The sequence below is a fragment of the Falco naumanni genome, chromosome 19 (assembly GCF_017639655.2).
Source record: "Falco naumanni isolate bFalNau1 chromosome 19, bFalNau1.pat, whole genome shotgun sequence".
Classification (NCBI taxonomy): domain Eukaryota; kingdom Metazoa; phylum Chordata; class Aves; order Falconiformes; family Falconidae; genus Falco; species Falco naumanni.
Window position 1 is genome coordinate 1,221,450 of NC_054072.1, and position 22,126 is coordinate 1,243,575.

Here is a 22,126-nt window from a genome sequence, read left to right on the forward strand (position 1 = left end):
TGCGTGCACACCCACCAAGTGCTGTGAGGGAATCGGGGTGTGTGTGCATGCTGACAGCAAACCTGCCCTTCCCCCCCCCCCCCCAAAATCAACAGCGCAGCCATTCCTTTGGGGGGTGGGTGTGCAGCACTCCCAGCTGGGCCTTTTGCCATGGCCTGCGGGCACGGTGTGTCTCAGCCTGCCCTTCCTCTCCTCCCCAAAAATAAACACCACCAGGCACTGCAGGGCTAACCTGGGCTCGCTGCGCTGCGTGCACACACCGAGCGCTGGAACAAGGTGCTGCATCACTTTGGAGCTGCAGCTCCAGCTTTCTGTGGCGTGTGTGCGCGCTGTGGGAATTTGAATAGTGCAGCTGTAGCTCAATCAGCCATTTGGGGGGTGCGCAGGGCTCCCCAACCCCTCCGTGCCGGTGCTTGTCTGTTGCAGGCACTGAGTGAGGAGATCAAGAGCATGCATGGACTGCGCATCTTCACCTCCACACCCAAGCCTTGACCCTCGTGTCCTGACCCTGCAATAAAGATGCTCTTGCCTCCCCCCCCAGTGCTGCGTTTTCAATTAAGGTACCTGTGCAGGGCTGGGGGAGGCGGGGTCTGCACAAGGGGGAGGCAGGGGGAGAAGAAGAGACAGCTCCCCTTCGGCTGGAAGAGAAAAGTTTTATTTTATTGCCAGGCCACCCACTGCTGATGCCCCTGGGAACACCGGAGAGCGAGCTGCTCTTCTCAGCCCAGGGACAGGCTCCCCTCGGGCCAGGCACTTTTTTTTCCTCCCCCTGCCAGAGGAGAGCTTAAGGCTCTGGGCCAAAGTGCACCTCTTTTATCCAAAAATAAGCAGAGCTGCGCTGCTCACAGGCCGAGCACTGTGGTGTGGGGGCCAGAGGGAAAACAAACTTTGCCTCTGGGAATAGAAAGCAGCCGTGCGGCACTCGGAACTTCACCCCATGCCTGCGGGGAACAAAACCAAGTCCCGTCTTCAACCAGACTGTGGTTCTTGCGTGTCGCCTAGAAAATGAAGCGGACTACGCGGGGCACATCACAGCCAGCAAGTTTTAAAACAACGCAGGCTGTCGCTGCTGCAGAGTAGAAATGATGCTCGGCCTCGGAGGACAGCTTGCATCGCAGAAGGTGAAGCGTAGAAGTGGCTGGCGTACAAAGCGGAAAGGAGCAGCCAAAGGGTCCTCCGGGGAAAGTTTTTATCTGTCCTTGGAGCCCAGCTTCTCAATCAGTTCCTGCAGAGGCGCCAACTCCCGCCTGTCGATCAAGTTGAATTCCTGGCAGGGGGAAAAAAGCAACACGAAAACTAAAGGTGCCAGTCAGCTCTGAGGGAAACACGTCCGGCCACCGCACGCGTGTTGGGGGTTGCAGCTGCCTCGCCCCGAGAAATTCAAGCATTTCAGGGCAACACCACTTTTTCTGCTGTGCTGCTCAAGTCACACGTGCAGTCACCGAACAGGCTGTTAAAATACTGGTGAGGGGGGAAAAAACCCCAAGCCCGGTTTCTTTAGCTGCAGGCCGATAGCTAAAACTGAGGGAAATTTGAGCATTTACAGCTGACTTTGGCCACGCTTCCTGAAAAGAGAAAAAAAAAACCCAAAGCAACAAACCACCAAAAAACCAAACCCACAGCGCTGCAGCTGCATGATCTGCACAGTACGCAGGGTGTGAGCTGAGCGTATCTTCCGGCGCACGCCACAGCTGTAGATCTTCAAAGAGCGAGGTGGCGCCTAAAGTCCAGCTCCCTTTAAAAGCAAACGGGGAAGAAGAAACCCCAGAGGCCGCCGCTTTGCAACTTGCCTGCACAAAGAAGATAAAGTGCTTGAAGGAAGTGTTGAGGTGGGCCTCCTCCTGGAGCCGCATGACAGAATCGAAGTGCTGGTGGTAGATGTGGGCGTAGACGCGGAACAGCCTCTTCAGGATCGTCTTGGCCACCGACATGAAGTTCTTGGGAAAAGGGACGCCTGCAATGCACCAACCCCCACGGACGAGTCCTTCAGTTCCATGGGAAATACCGAAGCGAGACATCTCGGTCCCATACGAGAGGCCCGCTCTGTCACGCTTACCGATCTTCGAAGGGAAGAGCGTTTCGTCATCCAGCTGGTCCTGCACCCACGTCATCAAGTAATCGATGTACTTCGGAGCCGAGCACTTGATCGGCTTCTTTATGTTGGTGCCGTCCGCCCAGTGGTACTCGTACCTGTGGGGAGAGGGAAGGGAAATAAATTCTTGGCTCCCTGAGGAAAAACTGCATTTTCAGGCACCGTGGCTTCCCGCTTATCTCAGAGGATCCCAGACACTCGGACTCCTCAAAGCAACAAGAGCAACGTTTAGCTTTATCAAGTTTCCCCAAGCCCAAAGAAACAAGAGGCAGCGTTTGACCCTCAAAACAGAACTTCAGCCACTTTGTGGCAACCTCCTCTGACATCAACATTTCCTTAAAATGAGACAAAACCTGGCCAAAGAGGAAGCGTCTGGGCCATCGCCCACCAGCCCAGTTAATTCACCTTTGGCTTTCTGACAGTCTCCGGGAATCTGACACTCCCTCTCCCCAAGACGGCCAACTTCTCTGAGAGGCCGTCCCCGGGGCTGCCCGTTAGCCAAAGGCTCTTGGAAGCCACCAGGTCAAATCGACACGTGTGCTCATCGATCCCACGGCTCCTCCGAACCAGGCGGACGTGGACTGTCATGCCACATGACAATGCAACCTGCTTTCTCTGAGATCTTTTGCAAAAACCCTTAAAAAGCAGAGGAACATCCCCCCCCCCTCCTTTTTGGCTGTCGCCTCTGTTTTCACTTGTCGTAGGTCACAACAGTGCCATTTAAACAGGAAGTCGTTACAGGAAACGTCCCCGAATATAGAAATGAGAACTTGCAATCCAGATACTTCTGAGTAGAAAAGTGAGGCAGGATGTTACACAGCACCCTAAAAATACTGCCCACCAGCCAGACGTCACGCTGCTGCCCCAAGAACCTCGAGCAACCGTACGAGCGAGATACCCTGCTGTAGCTTCCCCTCGGCAAAACACACAAGCACAGAACCAACGCCTACTAAGTCTTCTCCCTGCAGGTATTCGCACCTCCTAAAAACAACGGAGCCTGCGCTGCTCCGACCTTCCTCTACAAAGTAGTTGCACGTCAGCCAGCTAAATGTGCCCCCCAAAGCCCACCGCCCACGCTTCTCGCCTGGGTGCCAGCACGAATCAAGGGACACCAGCCCCTAAAAGCGCCTTGGGACGACACGCACTCCCCCATGCTCTTTTCTGCACTGGGATAAGTGTTAACATTTTAGACAATACCAGCCTCGATGAGGCGTAGGGATCACAGGACCCCAAAGATGCTTAGCCGTTCCCTCCTGCACCTACCAGTCTTGATAAGCATGAGGTTCCCTTCCCAGCTTGAACTCTCCACAACAACAGCAGTGCTGGGCTGCTCTCTTCACCCCGTCGCACGCACCGTAAACCAACCCGAGCGTGCACCGTCTCACACCCCACGCTGGCAGCAGCAGCTTTAGAACCACTCGTGCTTAGAAAAACCCCGCTACAGCCTCTTAGAACACTGGCTCTGCAAGGCAGCACATCGTAGAGGTTACTATGAGACTCCGACAGCAAGACCAGACACTTCCAGTCAGGTTAGATCTCTCCTTTTCTTTAAAACAAACCATTTCAACATCACATCTTTCCAAACCCGATCGACAGGGGGAAAAGAGATCCCCAGTTGTGCTTACCCTGGACAGACGTTCAACGGACAGACCAAAGGACAGCTACCGACGCCACACAGCCTCTCTGACAAGACTGTGTGGCTTCATGTGTGTGTAAATGACACCTGGGAGCATGATGCTGCGCCTCAACCTGATCCGGACACGTCCCAGCCTCTTTCTGGAGTCTTTCTACACACACTTGAGCAACCTGCACACTCGCGTACTTCCCCGCGTAGGAATTGCGGCCACAGCCCGCGGTAAACTCCGTACCTTGGTCCTGCGGACATGACCGGACAGCTCACCTCCGTGCAGAACTCCGTGATGGTCCCGTACAGCATGTTGATTTGGTTGAAGAAATCCACCGCTGGAAAGGAAACGCAGCCAGTTTACTCAAAAATGCAAACACAAAGCGGACCGGAGCACCGGTGTGCTCTCATTCAGCCGACGCAGCCTCCGAGGATCACCGTTGTGGGGATGAACGTCCCACAAAACTCTCCCCCCCCGCTTCTGTACAACACATGGACAAAACATTTTGATCATCTAGGAATTCGGATTGCTCTGTCAATTTTTCCACCGTCTGGCTACCGCCTCTAACCAATTTGTACAGCACGAAACTCCATTAGCCTCCCGTACCTTGGAAATGACTGCTTTAGGTTCCAGGCACCTTTAAAAACACACCTCAAAAACCTGATTGATTTTGATAATACTGGAGACACCTTCCTTAGGTTGAACCCCTAACTCACTGCCTTCCATCGCTCAAAACTACTTTTTCCTCCTCCAGTCTTCAAAGGAATGAAGTTCAAGGCCAGGGAGAGCAAGTGCTAAAAGCAAAATAAATTTGCAGTATTTGGCTTTTTCAGCTCTGCACGCAGCAATAATAAAATGAAAATAGAACCAAAAAAACCTCCACAAACGTAGGGTTCAACGGAGAAAAGCATTCTGCTTTTTCCCTGGACTGTTTGCTGCCACCGTTTTTGCAGCCGACAGTGCTAACCAAGTATCGACACCTGGGGCTTACTCCCCGGTACAAACCCAACCATTCACAGAACTAATAATTTTGCAAGTCTGAAGTCAAAAAACCCACCCCAAAACCACAATGGCACAGGTTCGTTTCTCGCTTCTGGAGCGCAACGCCCCTCTGGTGCGGGGCCTGACCACCGTCGGCACGTCACGCCGCTTACTTTCCCTTTATCTCAATTCAGTTACCTAAATAGAGCATGCCTGGGGTAAGAATTTCATTTGGGGAATTTTGAGGTTCTTTATCAGGATAAAACCCAGAGATTTTCAGTTTTTCCACTCCACCTCCATGCTTGGGTGGGTCCCTCTTTCACAGGGCTTACTGTTAACTGCGATCCACTCATTAAGGTCCTCTCCCTCCGGCAACATAACCGCTTGTCTAAGGTTACCGCTCCCCAGAGTCGCTTCTGCATGTTTCAAGAGTTCATACTGATGGGAGCCTTCGGGAATATTCTTCTTTGGTTTGAATGTTTTCGAAGATCGACTCCCACTGACACGAGAGAAAACATTTCCAGTTAGTCCTTTAGCAGCGTTCCCTTCCCAGAAATACTTCCCCTGTTACCCCTTGGCATACAGCACTTTTAATCGGGGTGACACCGGCCCTTCCCCGTCTCCCCTGCCGTCGGGGGAACAGATCCTACGTGCAAGCCACGGTGTTTCAGTCGGTGTCACAAAAAAAACTCCCTGCACACCTCCCCCTTTCACCTGCCCTTTTTTTTTAAAAAAAAAAAATCAAACATCCTACGCAAAGGCCCAAAGACTCATCAAGCAACAGTTGCTTTCGATTGCAGAAAGGAAAGCCCACGTAACTCTGCCAGGGAACGAAACGACCGGCTGACTGCCACTAGGTCAGTCTGACAGCGGCACATATTAGATGCCGAGCGCTCAAACACACCGTAGGAAACAGCTTGCTAAAAATAGCAACTTAATAGATTCCAGCCCTGAAATGCAAATCGCCACCGTAATCTTCCCTTACTGTGCTGCACCGACAGCTGCGCTCAGCAGCCAAGCCATCGCACAGCCCCTGGCCAAACTCCCCCCATCCCTCCGACGGGGCCACCAGCACCGCAGCCTCTCCCCAGACAGCCCAACGCTGCCAAAACCTGCATGAATTTCGCTACGTCTCAACCTCAAAATGTTAACTTTCAGCCCCCGCCAGCTCTCTGCTCCTGAGCGAGGATGAGCAGGATGGCCAGGGCCAAAGCTTGGGGAAAACGGGCTTGTCCGGCGTGTGCTGCTTGGCGCTGGCGGCATCCCGGCCCCGTTGCACACAACCGGACGCGCTGGGGTGACACACACCTCGCGGCAGCTTCCTGCTGCAACCCGACGGCTTTGCACACTCTTGTTTATGCGCAACGCTTGGTGCGGAAATGAAAGACCTTCAGATCCAGCTCACTCTTAAACCAAGCCGCTGCCTCCCGCTACAGCCAAAACGCAGCCCCGGTGCGTTGCTGACCCTAGGCGGAAGGTCCCAAAAGGCAGACCCAGCACATCGTCAGCCCTAGGGAGAGGCTCCCCAGCCCTTTCTGGTGCCACAAAACGCCTCCAGTCCTCGTCCACAGAACCTACCGGGCCTTAAGAGCCAGAAGCCCTCTCACGCTTTACAAATCTTCACATCTATGACACAGGTATGCAACAGCCCATCCCCTGCAGCGTGTTAAAGATGCATTTTCTACACCACATACCTGCGGGTCTACCAAATTAACAGCGTTTCCCCTGCAAATCAGGCCTGCCCCACCTCAGAGGGCAGCCCCTCACACAAGCACCAGCCAGCACCCTTGGCAAGGCACCGGAGCTTGTCCACAGATGCAGGATAAGGCCCACCTAAAGCCCACCCAGGTGGAAACCCCATGTCCTCAAAGTCCACCCAGGTGGAAGCCCCACACCCCCAAAGCCCCCCTCCCCATATCTGCCACTAAAGCAGAACATCCCTGCAAGCACCCCCACCCTTCAGGGCCTCCCCAAATTCCCCTGGAAGACCAACCCCTCAAAGTCTCCCCACCTGGAAAGGATTAACCCTCACAAGAGAACCCTTCCCCAGAGCCTGCCCTCTAAGACTGCCCCCCCAAAAGGCTTTCCATCCCCTCACCCCCCCCCCCCCAAATCAGCCCCCAATAGCCTTCCACAGCACCCACCCAACCTGGGGGTGCCAGCCCTTTCCGGCTGCCAGCCCCCCTCCACAGCCCGACCCCTGCAAGGCACCCCTCTCCCACCCTGCCTGCCTCCCCCAAAAACATCACACCCCGGGCTTCCTCCACAGAACCACGCTCCTCCCCGTGCCCCACCAGGCCTTCCTCCCAAAGTCTTCCTCGGTCCCTCCTCATGCATCCCCAAGGACTCTTTTCAAAGCCTTCCCCCCTCCATACAGGTCCAGGGACCCCCCTCAACCCCCCCCCCCCCCCCCGACCCCCAGGGCCTCTGTCCAAAGCCACCCAGGGCTCCCTCTAAAACCTCCCGTGTGTCACCGCAAGGCCCTCCTCATCCCCTGGACCCCAAAAGCCTCCCTCAAGGCCCAGGACGCCCCCAAACCCAACACCAAACTCCCGAACCCACCAGCCCCCCCCAAGGCCTCCCTCAGCATCCCCTGCCGCAGGAACCCCCGCAAAAGCCTTCCTCCCCCTCCAGTCCCAACCTTCAAGACCACCCCCAAGCGCTTCCCCCCCGCTCAGCACCTCTCACAGACCAACTCCAACTGCCCTCCCCCCCCCAAATCTCCTCACAACCCCCCCAAAGCCCCTCACAGACGCCATCCCTCAGAGGCCTTCCCCGCCAAAGCCTCTCATGCAGCACCTCCCCAAAAGACTCCCCTTCCTCCTTCCCCCCAAAGGCCCTCGCAGCCTCCCGCAGCCCCCCCTGCCCTCGGAGCCCCCCCGGGCCGGGCACTCACAAGAGGAAGCTCATGGCGAGGGGCGCCGGGCCGGGCTGAGGGGACGGGGGCGCCGCCGGCTGCTCGCGCGCGGCCCCAGCTCCCTGCGGGCCCCGCCCCGCCGCCGCCGGCTCTCGCGAGAGTTCCGCGGAGGGCAGGGTTTGCTGCAGAAGGCGGGGCCTCGGGGAAAGGGGCGGGGCCTCGGGAAAGGGGCGGGGCCTCGGGGAAAGGGGCGGGGCCTCGCTCGGCGCCATCACCATGGCAACAGCCACACGCGCTGATGTCCACGTGGGTCTGTGCCGGCTTCGGCGCCCCCCACGGGCCTGGGCACCCCTAAAGCACCTCTCCAGGGGCCTGGGCACCCCCAGAGACCCCTGTAGGCCTCAGTAGCCCCCACGGGCCTGGGCACCACCCATGGGCCTGGGCACCCCCAGAGACCCCTATAGGCCTCAGTAGCCCCCATGGGCCTGGGCACCCCTAAAGCACCTCTCTCGGGGCCTGGGCACCCCCAAAGTTGCTCTCCAGGAGCCTGGGAACCCCCAGATCTCCTCTCCGGGGGCCTGGGAACCCCCAGAGACCCCCATAGACTTTGGTACCCCCCATGGGCCTGGGTACCCCCTAGGGGCCTGGGCACCCCTAAAACTCCTCTCCAGAGACCTGGGAACTCCCAGAGCCCCCCTGCCCTGGCCCTTAGTACCCCCAGTGGGCCTGGGCACCAGCACAGCCCCCCGCCATGGGCCTGGGAATCCCTGAAGCTCCTCTCCAAGGACCTCAGCACCCCAAGAGCCTTCTCCCATGGGCCTGGGCACCCCTCATGGGTCTGGGCACCCCAGAGCACCCCCATGGTCTTGGACACCCCCCATGGGCCTGGGCACTCTTAAAGCTCCTCTCCAGGGGCCTGGGAACCCCCAGAGCCCCCTTCCTGTGGGCCTGGGCAGCCCCCTACCATAGTTCTTCCCCCAGCAGGGTCCCCTCTGCAACTCACATGCTCTTCCCCACCCCCCTTCAACCCTCCCTGATAACCCCCACCATCTTCTCCCAGCATCTCTTCTTCAGTGCCACACTGGGTTGGGCCCGTACATCCCCCCAGCCCCGGAGCCCCTGGCTGCTACCTGCGAAGCTGTCGGTAGGGACCAACTTCAGAAGCTGAAATTCCCCCTAGACATCCTCAAGTTTGTCAAACCTTTTTCCCAGAGCTGATTTCTGCAGCTTTTTACCTCTTTTTTGCAGATACACAACTCCTCTAACCTACGTCTTAGCACAGAGCTGCTGTTATCGACCTAAAAAATTACTTTTAAATCCAGGGAGTGACCACGGCTACTATAAACAAGTTAAAAACTAAAATAAATGCTGTGAGGTTATTTTTGCTGGTGGCCAGGCCAGCTCCGGCAGCTCTCACAGGCGGCATAGTGTGGGGCTGGCTCTGGTGGGACCATGGCTGGTGATCCTCGGTATTCCCTGAATGCTCAGGGAGCCATAAAAACCTCTCCAGGCTTTACTGAGCACCTCAATGACCTCGGGATAAACCTCCAAGGCTGCCCAAAGGGTATGTACGGAAAAGCTAAGGAAAATAAAGGTGTGGGAGGTGGCTCATCTCGCTTAGTGCAGGCTCCTGACGATTTAGAGACTCTCCTTGTACCTCTTCTCCATGCAGGTTTCTTGCTTCCTTCTCCGCGATACCAGGGAGCATCGTTTACGCCTGTCCAGACCCGACCCATTGCCGTGAGCTGCCCGATGCCACGTGGGATCTGTTAAAAAATATATTGACGGCATTTAGTTTGGGACAAGAGCGTTTAATTTTTCCACCCATGGAGAGCATGGCCAGAAATGGTGGAGAAACACAAATGGTGAGTGACGGCTCCCTCTCATCATCGATGGATGCTGATGGAGAGCCTGCGGAGGTGTGGGATTGGATTCTTGCCCTGCCGTGCTGGGATTGCTCCTAGCTGGGAGCGGCCGGTTTACCCCAGGTTTTGTGATGCTCGAGATGGGGTGGGATGGTAGCAGCGACATCCTGCAGTGAAAATCTTCCCTATTTTTGTAGCAGCTAAATTGCCTGTCCTGTGCACGTTAGCTTACTCCCCAAACCAAGTTTAAAATTAACCCTAACCCCGGTGCTGTGTTTAATCTCATCCCAATCCCAGACTCAAACTCTAGCCCCAACCTGAATCCCATATTTAACTACATCGCAGGCTCAAGCCTGGCTCAAGCCCTGATCCCAGCCCCATATTTAGCCCTAACTCCAATCCCAGCCCTAACTCCAGCTCTAGCATCAATCCCAGCCCCAATCCCATTCCCTCTCTCAGCCCTAATTCCACCCTAACCCCCAGGTTTTGCACTGCCCAAGGAGGGGTGGGACGATACCAGCAACAACCCGCAGTGAAAATCTTCCCTTTATTTTGCCACAAAACTACCCATCCTGGTGTGCGTCTGCCCAGTCCCAAACCCAAGCCTAAGCCTAACCCGAACAGCAGCCCAGTTTCAGATGTACTCACAGTCCTACATCTAATCTCATCCCAATCCCAGACCCACATTTAGCCCTAACTCCAATCCCAGCCCTGACACCAGCTCTAACACCAATCCCAGCCCCAATCCACGCCCCTATCCCATTCTCCCTCTTAGCCTCGATCCCAGCCCCGATCCCATTCCCCCTCTTAGCCTCAATACATGCCCCGCTCCCATTCTCCCTTAGCCCCAATCCCAGCCCCATCCCATTGTCCTTTTTAGCTCCAATACCAGCCCAACCCCCACCCAAACCGCAGCCTTAAACTTGACCCCCAGCCCTGACCCCCAGCCCTAACCCCGACCTCACCCCAGCCAATGAGCGCCGCCGTGCCCAATTAGGGAGGCGAAGCCCCGCCCATCTCCACCTATCACCGCCCTCCTCTCTCTCCGCACCGCCCACACCCTCTCCCGAGCGCCTCTCCTACCCCAATCGCAGCCGAAGACCGCCCGCCACGCCCCGCCTCCTTTCTCCACTCCACCATTCAATTCTGCCCTCCGCGCCGCTCGCCGCGGCGATTGGCTGCCGCCGGCCGCCAGGAGGGGAGGGACCGGACCCTCCGCGCTATATAAGGCGGCGGGCGGAGCGGCCTCCCGCAGTGCCGCCTCCTGCCAGGTGACCGTCGCTACAGCCGCCGCTGCCATGGCAACCGCGCTCTGCCCGCTCCGCGCTCTCGGCTGCGCCGCGCTGCGCCCCCGCGGCCGCCGCCTGCACCTCAGCGCACCCAGGTACGGCCCGGCCAGGGCGGGGGCCGCAGGCGGGGGCAGCAGGGCCCGCCCGGCCCCTCCGCCCGGCCGCGGGATGGGTTGAGGAGGGGGCGGCCGGCCCGGACCCCCCGCACCCCCTGGGCAGGGGCCCGGCGCTGCGGTGCCGGGCTGAGCGGGGCGGCCCCCAGCGGCCATCCCGGGCGGTGCAGGCTGATGAAATCCCGCTCCCGCCTTGCGTGGGGTGCGCTGGGCTCCCCCCGCCCGGGCAGGGGGGCCCCGGCCCTGCCCGCACCCTGGGGGGGGGGGCTCTGGGGGCCGGCCCGCAGGCTCCGCGGGGCTGGAGCGGTGTAAGGGGCCGAAGCCCCCCCAGCATCCCCCGGACGGGGCGCCCGCTGGCCTCCTCTGCCCTCCCTGCTCATCCCACCGCTTCCCTGCAGCTCCCGGGGGGCTGGTGCTGCTTCCCGCCCCCCCCCCGGGGCCCAGGCTGGGCACCCCAGCCCCACCGAGGGGGAAGGTTCAGGCAGGATCTGGGCATTGGGGGGGGTCTCCAGCTTGATGAATTCCCCTTTTCCCAGCTGGCCAGGTGCTTGGCACAATTTCTTTTACATCTAAGCAGATGGATGGGAATTCAACTGGGAAGCTACGATAAGAACTGGGGAGCCGCTGGGCTGGGGTTTTCCCAGTTGCTGTTAAATAGGTTTCCCTGGGGTGGTTGCTCTTCGGGATGAAGTACCACTTAATTCCCAGTAAACGAGGAAAAACCTATGTATTTGAATAGGGCAGGGATTAAGAAAGCGCAAAAGATCCTCAGCATCTAAGTACCCGTGCAAAAGGCTTTCCCTCTTTTCCTTTTTCCATTCCCTCCCTGGGATGGTACCTTGCAGCTGCCCCGTGCCGGCGTGTCCGGAGCGGTTCTCACGGTGGCTCTTCCCAGTTGGCAGCTGGCCCTGGAGCTCCAGGATCAGGATGGGACCTAGAGAAGGTCAGAAGACAGCAGTGCTGGGCTCAGCGTGGGTCCTGGTATGAGAAGGTCTCTCCTTGAGGCAGCTGATGGAGTTTTCCGGAGAAACCGCAGCGGTTCAGCTTCTTCTGCTGGGATGGGGTGGGGGGAGCTGGCATTCGGGCTTTCTCCTGTGGGCCAATTGTCCCCTGGATTCCTGGGGCAAGTTGAGTGGCTTGTGGAGTCGTGTTCGTGACTGCTTTGGAAATATTTGGGGAAAACATCATAAATGACAGGAACGCTGTAGGGAACAGCTTTGCCTGTTCCAGCCAAGAGGTGGGAATAACTGGGCCGGGGGCTTGAGGCGCTGGTTGGACAGCCAGGTGGCATGGCAAGGCTTCAGCGCTGCGGTCAGGTCTGGAAGTGAATCCTCTCACAAAGGCACCGGTGAACGAGAACAGTGTTGAAAGGGGTACAGTGATAACCTGGAGGGAGAAAACCCAGCGTCAGCGGTGCGGGCAGCCGTGGCCTCCCAGCTCGCTGCGGGTCACGCCAGTCTTTCTATATACTGCTGCAGGGTATCCAGTTGCTTGGAATGAATTTGGCAGGGACTGGCTCATCCCGTTACCGATTTAGACTAGAAATGCACGCGAGGAGCTGGATTGATGAACAGTCCTTCCTGCTCCAGCTGGATGTTGGAGCCTGTCGGGGGAAGGTGACACCCCGTACCCCCAGCCCAGCTTCAACAGCCTGGAGCTAGGCCCGTAGCGGTGGCAGCGATTACTTGAGCAGGGGAAGGCACGAGATCGGCTTGTGCTGTGCTTGATGGGCCAGCGGTCTCGCCGAGGGGTTTTTAGGGGATGAGGATGTTGAGGAGCAGCGCTGGGTGCGGAAGCGTGGCACGCCATGCCTCCTGCGCCACGTCCAGCCAGCCAGAATTACTCGATAGACCTCTGGTGGTGGAAGCTCCGCGAGTTGTACTTCATGTAAGTCCTTTTTAGCGAAGCGATCGTGCCTTCCTCAGGGATGGGTGACTGCCTTCCTAAAAATGGGAGCTAAGGCTTGAAACGCGTGCCAGGCAAACGAGAAACACGGAGACTATGCCCTGCAGAGAAGAATCGTGTGTATGCTTTTCTCAGGCTGCGCAAATAATTTGGGCTCTCCAGCAGTCTCACTTGCTGATCCTGGCTTTGGGCAGTAAATGAAGACTGAAATATGCTGCTTAACGTGATTTGCATAAAAGTGCAATAAGCTTGTAAGAGCTCCAGTAAAAGAGCCTTTTCCACCCTGGCTTGTGGTTGGCATCTTTTTTTTTTTTTTTTCCTGGTCTGCATTGCACAGAGTTTGGATTTGATGGTCCTCATGATGCTGACTGGTAACACTTGATCTGTTGCAGAAACGATGCGGTGGTGATTTCTGGCAAGAAGCTGGCCCGGCAGATCAGGCAGGAAGCCCGTCACGAGGTCGAGCAGTGGGTAGCGGCTGGAAACAAGAGACCCCACCTCAGTGTCGTTCTTGTCGGTGAAAACCCAGCGAGTCACTCCTACGTACTGAACAAAACCAAAGCAGCTGCCGATGTTGGTATGTCTTTGTGCTCCGCTCCAGGAAAGCGCAGCGAGTGGCTGGTTTATCTTCCCTGAGTTTGGAGTCCTCCGTGCCGGGGGAAGCTGGCTGGGATGCATCTGTCTGGCAGCTTCTCACCTCAGCTGCGTGGCAGTTCATGTTTGCCGCGGCGTTTTGGCTGCCTTCATCGCTGCGCTGGGGTTGTAGTTCACAGATGTGGCTGACACGTGCTTTGTGCCATTTGAACCCTTCAGGGCAAACGTCAAGCTCTGTAGTTGGCATTTTCAGGCTTCCTAGGGCCAGGTACAGCACAGACAGGGCTCTGATTTCCTTTTTTCCTCGACTGTCTGAGATGGAGCCATCATTCAGCCACCTCCGACTTCTGCCAGTCTTGCAAGCTGAGGTCCTGCTTGGTGTTCAGCCAAGTATGCTTCTGGAGGAAATGTGCTGAAAGGGGTTAGGGGCAATAAAGGGTTTAATTTTCATTCCGTTCTGTGCTCCTGATGCCTGATTTTTTTTTTTTTTTTTTTGGCTGACATCCCCTTCTTTCTGTGTCAGGAAGGGACCGCAGGATGGGCCGTTGCATCTTCATTGTAGCATGCCTTGGTTGGCTTTCTCTAAGCCCTCCCTGCATGTGGAGGGTCTTGGCATTCAAATAGGTCATTAGACCGATGCTAATGGTCCTGAACCATCACTCGCAAGACTTGCGAGGGTCTCCTGCCTGGGAGGTGCTCGTTGTTGCACAAAACACACAATCCTTGGTGTGTGCCTGTCAGATCTGGCAGAGCAATGAAACAGGACAGCTTAAATCCGCACGGATTAAGGAAACTGCTGTCCTGCTTGCGCAGACGTGGCTCTAACGCGGCGCTTTCGATGGTTGCGCAGGAATCAGCAGTGAAACCATCCTCAGGCCGGCCTCTATCACTGAAGAGGAGCTCCTGGATCTGATCAGCAAACTCAATAACGATGCCAATGTGGATGCCCTGCTGGTACAGCTTCCTTTACCCGGTGAGTAGCTAGATTTCCATCCGTTTCACTTGTACGTAAACTTTCTGTGGGTTTGTATGTGCCAGAGGAGAGGAGCAGCACAGGGGCTGTCCTCTGACACCAGAGGTGGCATCCTGCCACCATGCAGCTTGAGGATGATGCAGCTACTCCATCACCCAGCTGCCTGTGGGAGTTAAGTTGCTGGAGGGGTGGGTCACCGAAATCTATTCTTGTGTGGAGAGTATCAGCTTCCAGAGCTAGAGGATTGAACTGGGTTGTGACACTTGAAGCTGCCTAAAAATACCCTCTCGGCATTAGCAACGTGGTCCCAAAGCAGTTCCAGTCCCCTCTTGCTGGGAGCTGTTAGCCTTGACCTTGCTTAGACGTCTTGAGTAGCTTGAAGCCTCCAAACTCCGCAAGGGGCTGGTGCAGCAGGTCGGGGCTCTGGCTGACTGCAGAGATTAGGGGTTTTTTGGCTGATCCTTGGGGTTAAAGCTCTCTGCTCTCCTCCAGAACATATCGACGAGCGCAGGATTTGCAACGCTGTGACTCCCGACAAAGATGTTGATGGCTTTCACGTGATCAACGTGGGGCGCATGTGCCTTGACCAGGACTCCATGCTGCCGGCTACCCCGTGGGGAGTGTGGGAGATCATTAAGAGAACAGGTAAGCTGCTGCAGTGTTTGGCTGCTGTCTGCCGTAACCCCAGCTCGTGTCTGTTTGAAGAGATCCCCATCTTGGCCTCTGCAGGCATCCCGACGCTGGGGAAGAATGTGGTGGTGGCTGGCAGGTCGAAGAACGTGGGCATGCCCATCGCCATGCTGCTGCATACGGACGGCAGGCACGAGCGGCCGGGAGGTAGGAGCTTGGTGGTCTCGGAGCCTGGGCAGATGCAGAAGGAAACCCTCTGCCTGTCCTGCTGGCCTCTTCAGGCTCCTACAGCCGTCCTGGGAGCGCCTCGGGAACTCTGGCCCACCCCGTGGGCTCAGGTCAAGGTTGAGGAGTTAACTCCACGCTTTAAGTCTGTCTTGTAGCATTTTGGAGCCTTGTTCAGTGAGTCCTTGTCCTTTTCCGTACCAGATCCCCTCCTCTGACTCCGTGGGCTGCTCCCTGGGGTTTGTCATCGGGCTCTGATAAATACATGGGTGGTCCAGAGGGGGGAAGACTTGGAGAAGCGGCTCGGTTTGGGTAATGTGAGTTAAAAAGCTCCGCCTCCCCCTCTTGTAGGTGATGCCACAGTGACAATATCCCACCGCTACACTCCCAAGGAGCAGCTGAAGCAACACACGATCCGCGCTGATATTGTGGTAGCGGCAGCAGGTAGGACCCGGCTCCACTCGCGTGGGCAAGGTGCTGGCGTGGTGTTTGCGTGGGGCAATCCTTGCGCGTAGGAGGCAACACCGCTGGCATCAAATGCCCTGGTGCCTTATCTAAAGCAGCTCTGGTGGCTGACAAGACCTGCTGTAGGTGAGGGCTTGGGATGGTGGGCGAGGGGCTGTTTGAGCCAGGCAATTTATCATGCAATTAAGCATCGGAGCCACAGACTTGCCCTTCCTAGCAAAGGAAACCTTTGAAATGTAAAATAACATCTGGCAGGAGGGCTGGCTGTGCCAGTGGGCACGTGGTTGGATCTGGAGAACAGCTATAGACAGGCCCCGTTGTGCACACAGACAGCTCTGTATTTATGTGAGGAGGAGAAAAAAAAAGCCATCTGCTTACCTAGAGGTGGTCAAAATGCTGGGGGACAGCTGCAGTGCCACCCTCGGGTCACTCGGAGGTGTAATCCTCTCCAGGTTGTATCCTTGGCACGGAGGTAGATCATCGTTAGAGGTGCTGAGCTGACTTGGGGTGTCTGTCTGGCAGCAGAAGCAGGGTGTGAGCCTGTGTGGCGGGAGGAGAGAAAATTGGGTTGGAAATTGGGTGTGAAGAGACAAGGGGCTGGAAGGATTGGAAGCGGTGGTGAAGGTGACAGCGTGCGTGACGACGGCAGAAGTGCTGCTGGTGGGTCAGATGAGTCGCCAAAGGTGGTGGGCAGAGCAGAGGAAGGCTTGCGTGAAAGGGTTAACTAAGGGGGAGGGGGGGAAGGAGTTCCTCCCTGGGTCAACTGAGGCCACAGGATCTGGCAGAACCAGACAAACACACCCCACCCTGGGAGGGGGGCTCAGCCACCACAAGCTGCTGCTGCTGCTCCCCCTCCCCCTCTCCCTGCCCTGCTGGGGGTTTGACAGCCCCTGGGTGAAGCCAGGGCCTCTGCTGAGCTGGCTCGTGGTGGTTTCGGATGGGTTGTGGTGGTCTTGGATGGGTTGTGGTGCTCTCAGACGCTGCTCCAGCTCGCTGACGTAGCATGGGTGCAAAAATGTTGCTGGAGCTGCGTGAACAACCGCAGACTTGAAATGCAGTAAAGTTCCAGCTTGGAGAGGATGCTGCGGTCCCAGCAGCTCCCTGGGGGTGGATTCCAGTTCTTTACGCTCGGGGGCGATTGGTAAACCACTCTGATTTGCTGGATTGTACCATGGTGGGTAGGTCTGCGTTCCATAGGGTCACTTAGGAAAGACCCTCAAGCTCGAGTCCAACTGTTCTGTGGGGCAGGAAGGCCCAGGTGGGTGGAAACACAACGTGGGGGCTGTTCTGCACCGCCCTGAGCATCTGGTGCTGTTTTCTTGCAGGCATACCCAACCTGATCACAGCTGACATGATCAAAGAAGGAGCTGCGGTGATTGATGTGGGAATAACGAGAGTGCAGGATCCTGTCACCGCCAAGCTGCGGCTGGTCGGGGATGTGGATTTTGAAGGTACGGGAAGGCTCCGCGCCCGGCTTCTGTAGCAGGAAACATCCAGCTGTGCTGAGAAAGGGGGGAGGAGGCCCCGGTTCGTGCAGCTGAGCAGGTGTGGACTTTTGCTTGTGTTCTCTTGCTTGGTGCATCCAATATTGTACCGTATGCAAGGGTGCAGCCTCCTCCCTGTAGTATGCCATGAGGAAGCTGGGTGCTGCCAGGCAGAGGAGACTCATCCTGAGCCGAAGCGGTGAGGTGGCTTTGCCTCGTAGCTCCAGTCCATTGCTCGTACCGCTGCTTTTAAATAAAAACAGGCAAAACTTACCTTCTGGCTTGCTACTCGCTGGCCTTGCTCACAGCTCCGCTGCAGCGATGCCCAGATGGGCTGCTGGGGGGGCTCTGCGCTGCTGGGTGCCTGGTGGAAGACACCAGAACCTCCTCCTGGAAGAAAGAGAGAGGGTGCATGTTCACATCGTTAGTGTTTATTGAGGCTGCCCTCAAGGGTGGGCGTGAAGACCACATCGAGTCTTGGGTTTGGCACTTCTGTTCTAGAAATCCAGATGCTGGAGCTTGCTTTCAGCTTTTCCCCCAACTCGGGCTTTGCAGTTCGGCTTGCTCAGTAGCGGGGGTGGATGGACTTGGGTGTGCTCCATCCTGCCCTGGCTAACGAGGTGGGGAAAACAGTCCACCTTGGGAATCCACTCTTCCTTAGCTGGCAATCCCGAAGGAATTGGAGCCAAGTTAGATTGGTTGTGGCTTCTTCCTAGCCAGCCAGCTTGGCAAGCGATGGAAAGAGGACTCGGATGCTAAACTTGAGCTTTCCCTCCCGCAGGGGTGAAGAAGAAAGCCAGCTACATCACTCCGGTCCCTGGGGGAGTTGGGCCCATGACGGTTGCCATGCTGATGAAGAACACCATCATTGCTGCCAAGAAGGTCTTGAAACCCAAAGAGCTGCAAGCATTAACTGCTTAACGTGGGACTCCCTAGCACTGAAAACAACATTCCAAACAGATTCCCAAACAGGCCGATAGAAAATGCAATATTTCTATTTATTGTATGGGAAGTGGAATTGCCTATTCTGAAGTCGCAGGTATTTACGGGAAGCTGAAGCATATGCACATTAGTTGTACTAACGTGTAAGCACCTACACTCCTGGCCTACTCGTGCTAGCAAAGCTGCTTTTCGTTTAAGCTGGCTCTTCTCGGCCGCCTGCCCTTGCAGGGAGGAGGCAGCGGTTGGGATCCTGGTCCTGGGAGCTCCGTGTGGCGTTGGCGATCCCAGCAGTGCAAAAGCAATGGCCTTCGTGGTTCTGTTCTCAGCAATGCTCAGTCTGCCTGCACTGCAGTCCTCTGGTCAGTGCTGGCTGTTTGGTTTGAGTTAAGCTCTTCTGTAGAAGTTACTTGAAGGAAAAAAAAAAAAAAAGCCATATGTCTCTTCTCAGCCTGTGTGAGGTTCTGGGCAGTGACAGATCTGTTACATGTTCTGGTGTGCAGCTAAGCCTTTTGGGGTTGGTTTTTTTCACTATTTGGATGGTAACTTTTTTAAAAGCCTTTTTTCCTAACCAAAGAACAAGAGGGGAGGGCTGTTGGTGTCTGTGCTGGGTACAAGGGAGGGTTCCTGGACTGTATTGTAAAGCGTGCAAGTATGTAGTGAATAATGCAGGCTAACTCTAAATAAAGGATGAAAAGACACACAAAACCCAACCCTGCTTGCATTCTAAAATTATTACTAAGTCTTTTGCTTCTCCCAGAAAAGGAGAGCTGCCCCAGCACTTGTTTATTAAAGCCCTGGCTGTGTGAGCGCCCTTTTGCCCCTGCAGCGCAGGGTTAGGTCTGGCTTTCTCCCCAGGCTCAGCCAGGAGCTGAGCATCAGCATCTTCATCATCTCACAGTCATGCCTGAACAAAACCTCACCAGCTTCCTGACTGTTTCCTAGCTCCATTCATCTGACAATAAACTCATTAGAGGACTAAGCTTATATCTGTGAGCTCTAATTATCCACTGAACATTAACCTTACCTGAAGGTTGCGATGCCTTGGCCAGGATGGAAGAACTTAAGACCCCAGTGGTGTTTGTGGGCAGCGAGGCGAGTCCTTCCTCTCCACATAATCCCTGGAAAGGCTGATCCCACCTTTCTGGGAGCAGGAAAGGCTTGTTGTGACACTAAAGGGCTGTTGCTTATAAAAAGACTGAACACACGGGCAGGAAAGCTGAGGTTTGAGGACTCTGCACCAGAAACACACTAAGAGCTGAGACTCATTGAAACAAGGTTTATTGGGTTGTATCACCGATAAATACAAAATGGTTAAAGTGGTACCGCAATGGAGGTGGCAAATCTGAGATGCTCCACTGTTTTCAGATACAAAAAAAAAAAGTATAAACCACGTGTGAACCTTGCAAAATGGACAAATTTAGTCAAAACAAGCTGGATGCTAGAGTGGCTTCAGCTCTGCTCTATGAAACATCAACCCAGAGTCTGCAAAGCCTTTCTGGGGGCGTTGCGCAGCAGAGCTGATGTACTGGATAAAGCAAATTAACCTGTTTGATTAAAATCATAAGCCTACCTGTACCACGCTTCAGCTACCACACAGGAGATCGGTACAAAATGCTACAAAACAGACACGATGCGTTTGAGTTGAAATAGTTCTTAATGTTAACGTCAAGCTACGTGGCTCTCGCTTAAGTGGGGACGGGAGTTAATGCTGCGTTAATCTCACCCCGTTTCCCCAGGAGGCGTACCTGAACCAGAAAAAAAAAATCAGCTATAAATAGGAAATTGCCTTCAAGTCTTCGTTGGACTCGACTATTTACAGAGAACTGGGATCTGTCCCATGCCAAGGTTCAGACCAGTTGCAATATTTAACTGGTGTCCCAGAAACCCCCCGTACGGCAGGTAGGCGGCTTCTGCTCGGGGAAAGGGTTTTGAGCTCTGTGAGGTTTGAAAAAGAGAGGAAAGAATAAGGAATGCATCTATGAGGGTTTCAAAGGGAGAAGAATTAAAGAATCTCCATCTAGCAAATATAAGTAAAAAGCCCGTGGAAGGAAAAAAAAAACCAAAACATTTTAAAGGCCCCGGCACTGCTGGAAAAACAGGCGGTGAGAGCTGGGCAGCACCAAGCCCAGCTGGGTGCCGGCGTTGGCTCCCAACCCGCTCCCTTCCCTTCCCTTCCCTCCCGAGCCGGAGGCAGCGGCGGTGGGAAGAGCCCTCTGGGGAGCCGGGATGCTGATGGAGACCTGAGCGGGAGCTGCTGGGGCCGAGCCTGAGAGCCGGGGTGGGTACGTGGCGGGGGGCAAGCTCTGCCCTCCCCGTGAGGAGCCACCACGGGCGAGTAATGAGGGTTGAGGAGCTAAAGCGGGAGCAAAGCCCTTCGTCGGGGGCTGGGCAGGCAGAGGGGGCTCCTCCGGCATCTGGGGGGAGAGAGGGGGCTGGTGCCGACCCCAGGGCCAGCGGTGGTGCTGGGAGAGCTGCGGGTGAGGACATGGCGATGGGCGACCGAACGGCTTTGCTGCAGCCATCGTTCCCATTTCCCAGTGGAAACCGTGCCCCGCTGCCTGCGGAAACCATTCCCGGTTCCCTGTGGAAACCATTCCCGATTCCCTGCGGAAACCATTCCTGATTCCCTGTGGAAACCATTCCCGGTTCCCTGCGGAAACCATTCCCGATTCCCTGCAGAAGCCCAGGTCCCGTTCCCGCCCTGCCCGCCCTCTGCAGCCCAGCTCTGGTTGCCCTCAAGCAGCAACAACCTTAAAGCCGAGCTTCCCTTCCCAGGGCATCAGCTGCTCTGCATCCCTGCCGTCCCTCCTCATCCTCTCCTCCGCACCCCTCGGGGCAGCAGAGCCGGGTCCCACCCCCGCCCCCGGCCCCCGGCGGGTCCCTCCTGCATCCCTGCCGCCACGCCTGGGATGCTGCTGCCAAAAGGGCCCCCCGTTGCCGTGGCTCGGGACCACCACCACAAATCCCTTCAGAAAACAAGACTCCCCAAGAGCCACGTTGCCATTCCAGGGACTGGGAAACAAGGATGCGCGCTCCCCCTTCCTTCTCAGCCACGCAAACCCCCTCCCCACCCCAACCCCCCCCTAAAAACATCGCCCCGACACAGTCCCCCCTCCCCATCCCTGTTGCTCCCACAGCCCCGACCACCTCCAGCTTCTCCACCCAGCAGCAGCTCTGGGGCTCGCGGGGGCCAAAATCGCCAATTTCACCTTTTCAGCCCCATTTTGCCACCAGCCCAGCAGAAAGGGAGGAAACTCAACAACGCGTTTGACTCGTGACACTAAAAACTACCCGAGCAACAGACTCCTGGGGCCACCGGTCTCCTCCGCCTCACATACGAAAATAAACCCAATTTGCTTTATATATATATATGAATATCTAAATATCGATATATATATATAAACGGCAGAGGAAGCTCTGCGCAGGACTATAGCGTGGTCTCACTGCCCATGTCCCGAGGTGGTTTCTCAGTGTCGGTGTCCTCGTAGTCCGACTCCATCTCGATCTTCACCTGGGGCACGGCGCAGAGGGGGTTTCGGGAGTAGTTAAATGCGGGAGACGATGGGCACGAAATCTTCAGGTGAAGCGTAATACTGAGGAGGAGGAAGAGATGGGGAAGTGAGTATCCAGGCACGGGCACCTGCATCCCAAAACCATCCCAAAACCACGCCAGCACCCCCGGCAACAGGCTCCGGATGATGCCACCACCAGTAAAAATTCCTAAATCTATGATATTTTGCCTTTGCTATGTACAATCCATGGGATTCGCTGCTGCAGGTGGAGAAGAATCCCAAGCTTTCAGGATTCAGATGTACATCCCAACCCTAAAAATCCCTGTGGCTGTTGCCCGGCGGTGTTTTTATTGCTTTAAACCCTCTTGCACCTAACCACGCTCTGATGACCCGATAGCTGGGGCCAGCAAACAACCCCCCCCCCAAAATAGAGAGGGATGCTGCCAAAATACACTCAGATATTTCAGCCCTGCCCAAGGATGACGGGAACTGGCTCGAGCGAGCGATGCTCAGCCAGGAGCATCAGCTGGTGACCCTGAGAAATGTCTCCCAACACGTGCCCTGGGGATGGGGG

The 22,126-nt window shown here is 56.1% G+C and overlaps 3 protein-coding genes and 1 long non-coding RNA gene across 13 annotated transcripts in view; 1 reads left to right on the top strand and 3 right to left on the bottom strand.

Annotated features, from left to right (window-relative positions):
- Positions 1-639: 639 nt before the first annotated feature.
- Positions 640-9,309, bottom strand: MOB1A (MOB kinase activator 1A). 2 transcript variants are annotated; one of them, XM_040618031.1, is made up of 6 exons: positions 9,213-9,309; positions 5,031-5,197; positions 3,961-4,054; positions 2,057-2,190; positions 1,791-1,954; positions 640-1,267 (listed from the first exon to the last, which is right to left on the bottom strand). In XM_040618031.1, the coding sequence occupies exons 1-6, from the start codon at positions 9,221-9,223 to the stop codon at positions 1,190-1,192; spliced, it is 648 nt and encodes a 215-aa protein (XP_040473965.1). In that variant the 5' UTR covers positions 9,224-9,309; the 3' UTR covers positions 640-1,189. The 2 variants fall into 2 exon arrangements, with proteins under 2 accessions (XP_040473965.1, XP_040473964.1); XM_040618030.1 differs by lacking the exon at positions 9,213-9,309 and adding an exon at positions 7,595-7,719.
- A 1,354-nt stretch (positions 9,310-10,663) lies between these two features.
- MTHFD2 (methylenetetrahydrofolate dehydrogenase (NADP+ dependent) 2, methenyltetrahydrofolate cyclohydrolase) lies at positions 10,664-18,750 on the top strand. Of its 2 annotated transcripts, none has more exons than XM_040618028.1 (8): positions 10,664-10,804; positions 13,120-13,304; positions 14,172-14,294; positions 14,787-14,939; positions 15,024-15,131; positions 15,501-15,593; positions 16,940-17,065; positions 17,880-18,750. In XM_040618028.1, exons 1-8 carry the CDS (start codon positions 10,719-10,721, stop codon positions 18,017-18,019), a joined length of 1,014 nt encoding a protein of 337 aa, XP_040473962.1. In that variant the 5' UTR covers positions 10,664-10,718; the 3' UTR covers positions 18,020-18,750. The 2 variants fall into 2 exon arrangements, with proteins under 2 accessions (XP_040473962.1, XP_040473963.1); XM_040618029.1 differs by lacking the exon at positions 10,664-10,804 and adding an exon at positions 12,206-12,709.
- LOC121099280 lies at positions 18,232-21,155 on the bottom strand. The gene is made up of 2 exons (XR_005831441.1): positions 19,065-21,155; positions 18,232-18,446 (listed from the first exon to the last, which is right to left on the bottom strand). It is a non-coding gene; the product is annotated as an uncharacterized LOC121099280 (long non-coding RNA).
- A 4-nt stretch (positions 21,156-21,159) lies between these two features.
- The window catches only part of SLC4A5 (solute carrier family 4 member 5), a 31,847-nt gene continuing 30,880 nt past the window's right edge, over positions 21,160-22,126 (bottom strand). For 7 of the 8 annotated variants that reach the window (XM_040618006.1, XM_040618008.1, XM_040618012.1 and 4 more), the window contains one exon: positions 21,160-21,633. In XM_040618006.1, coding sequence (XP_040473940.1) covers positions 21,468-21,633 — 166 coding nt within the window. In that variant the 3' untranslated portion in view covers positions 21,160-21,467. The remainder of the gene's footprint in view (positions 21,634-22,126) is intronic. The other variant, XM_040618013.1, reaches the window with a different exon arrangement.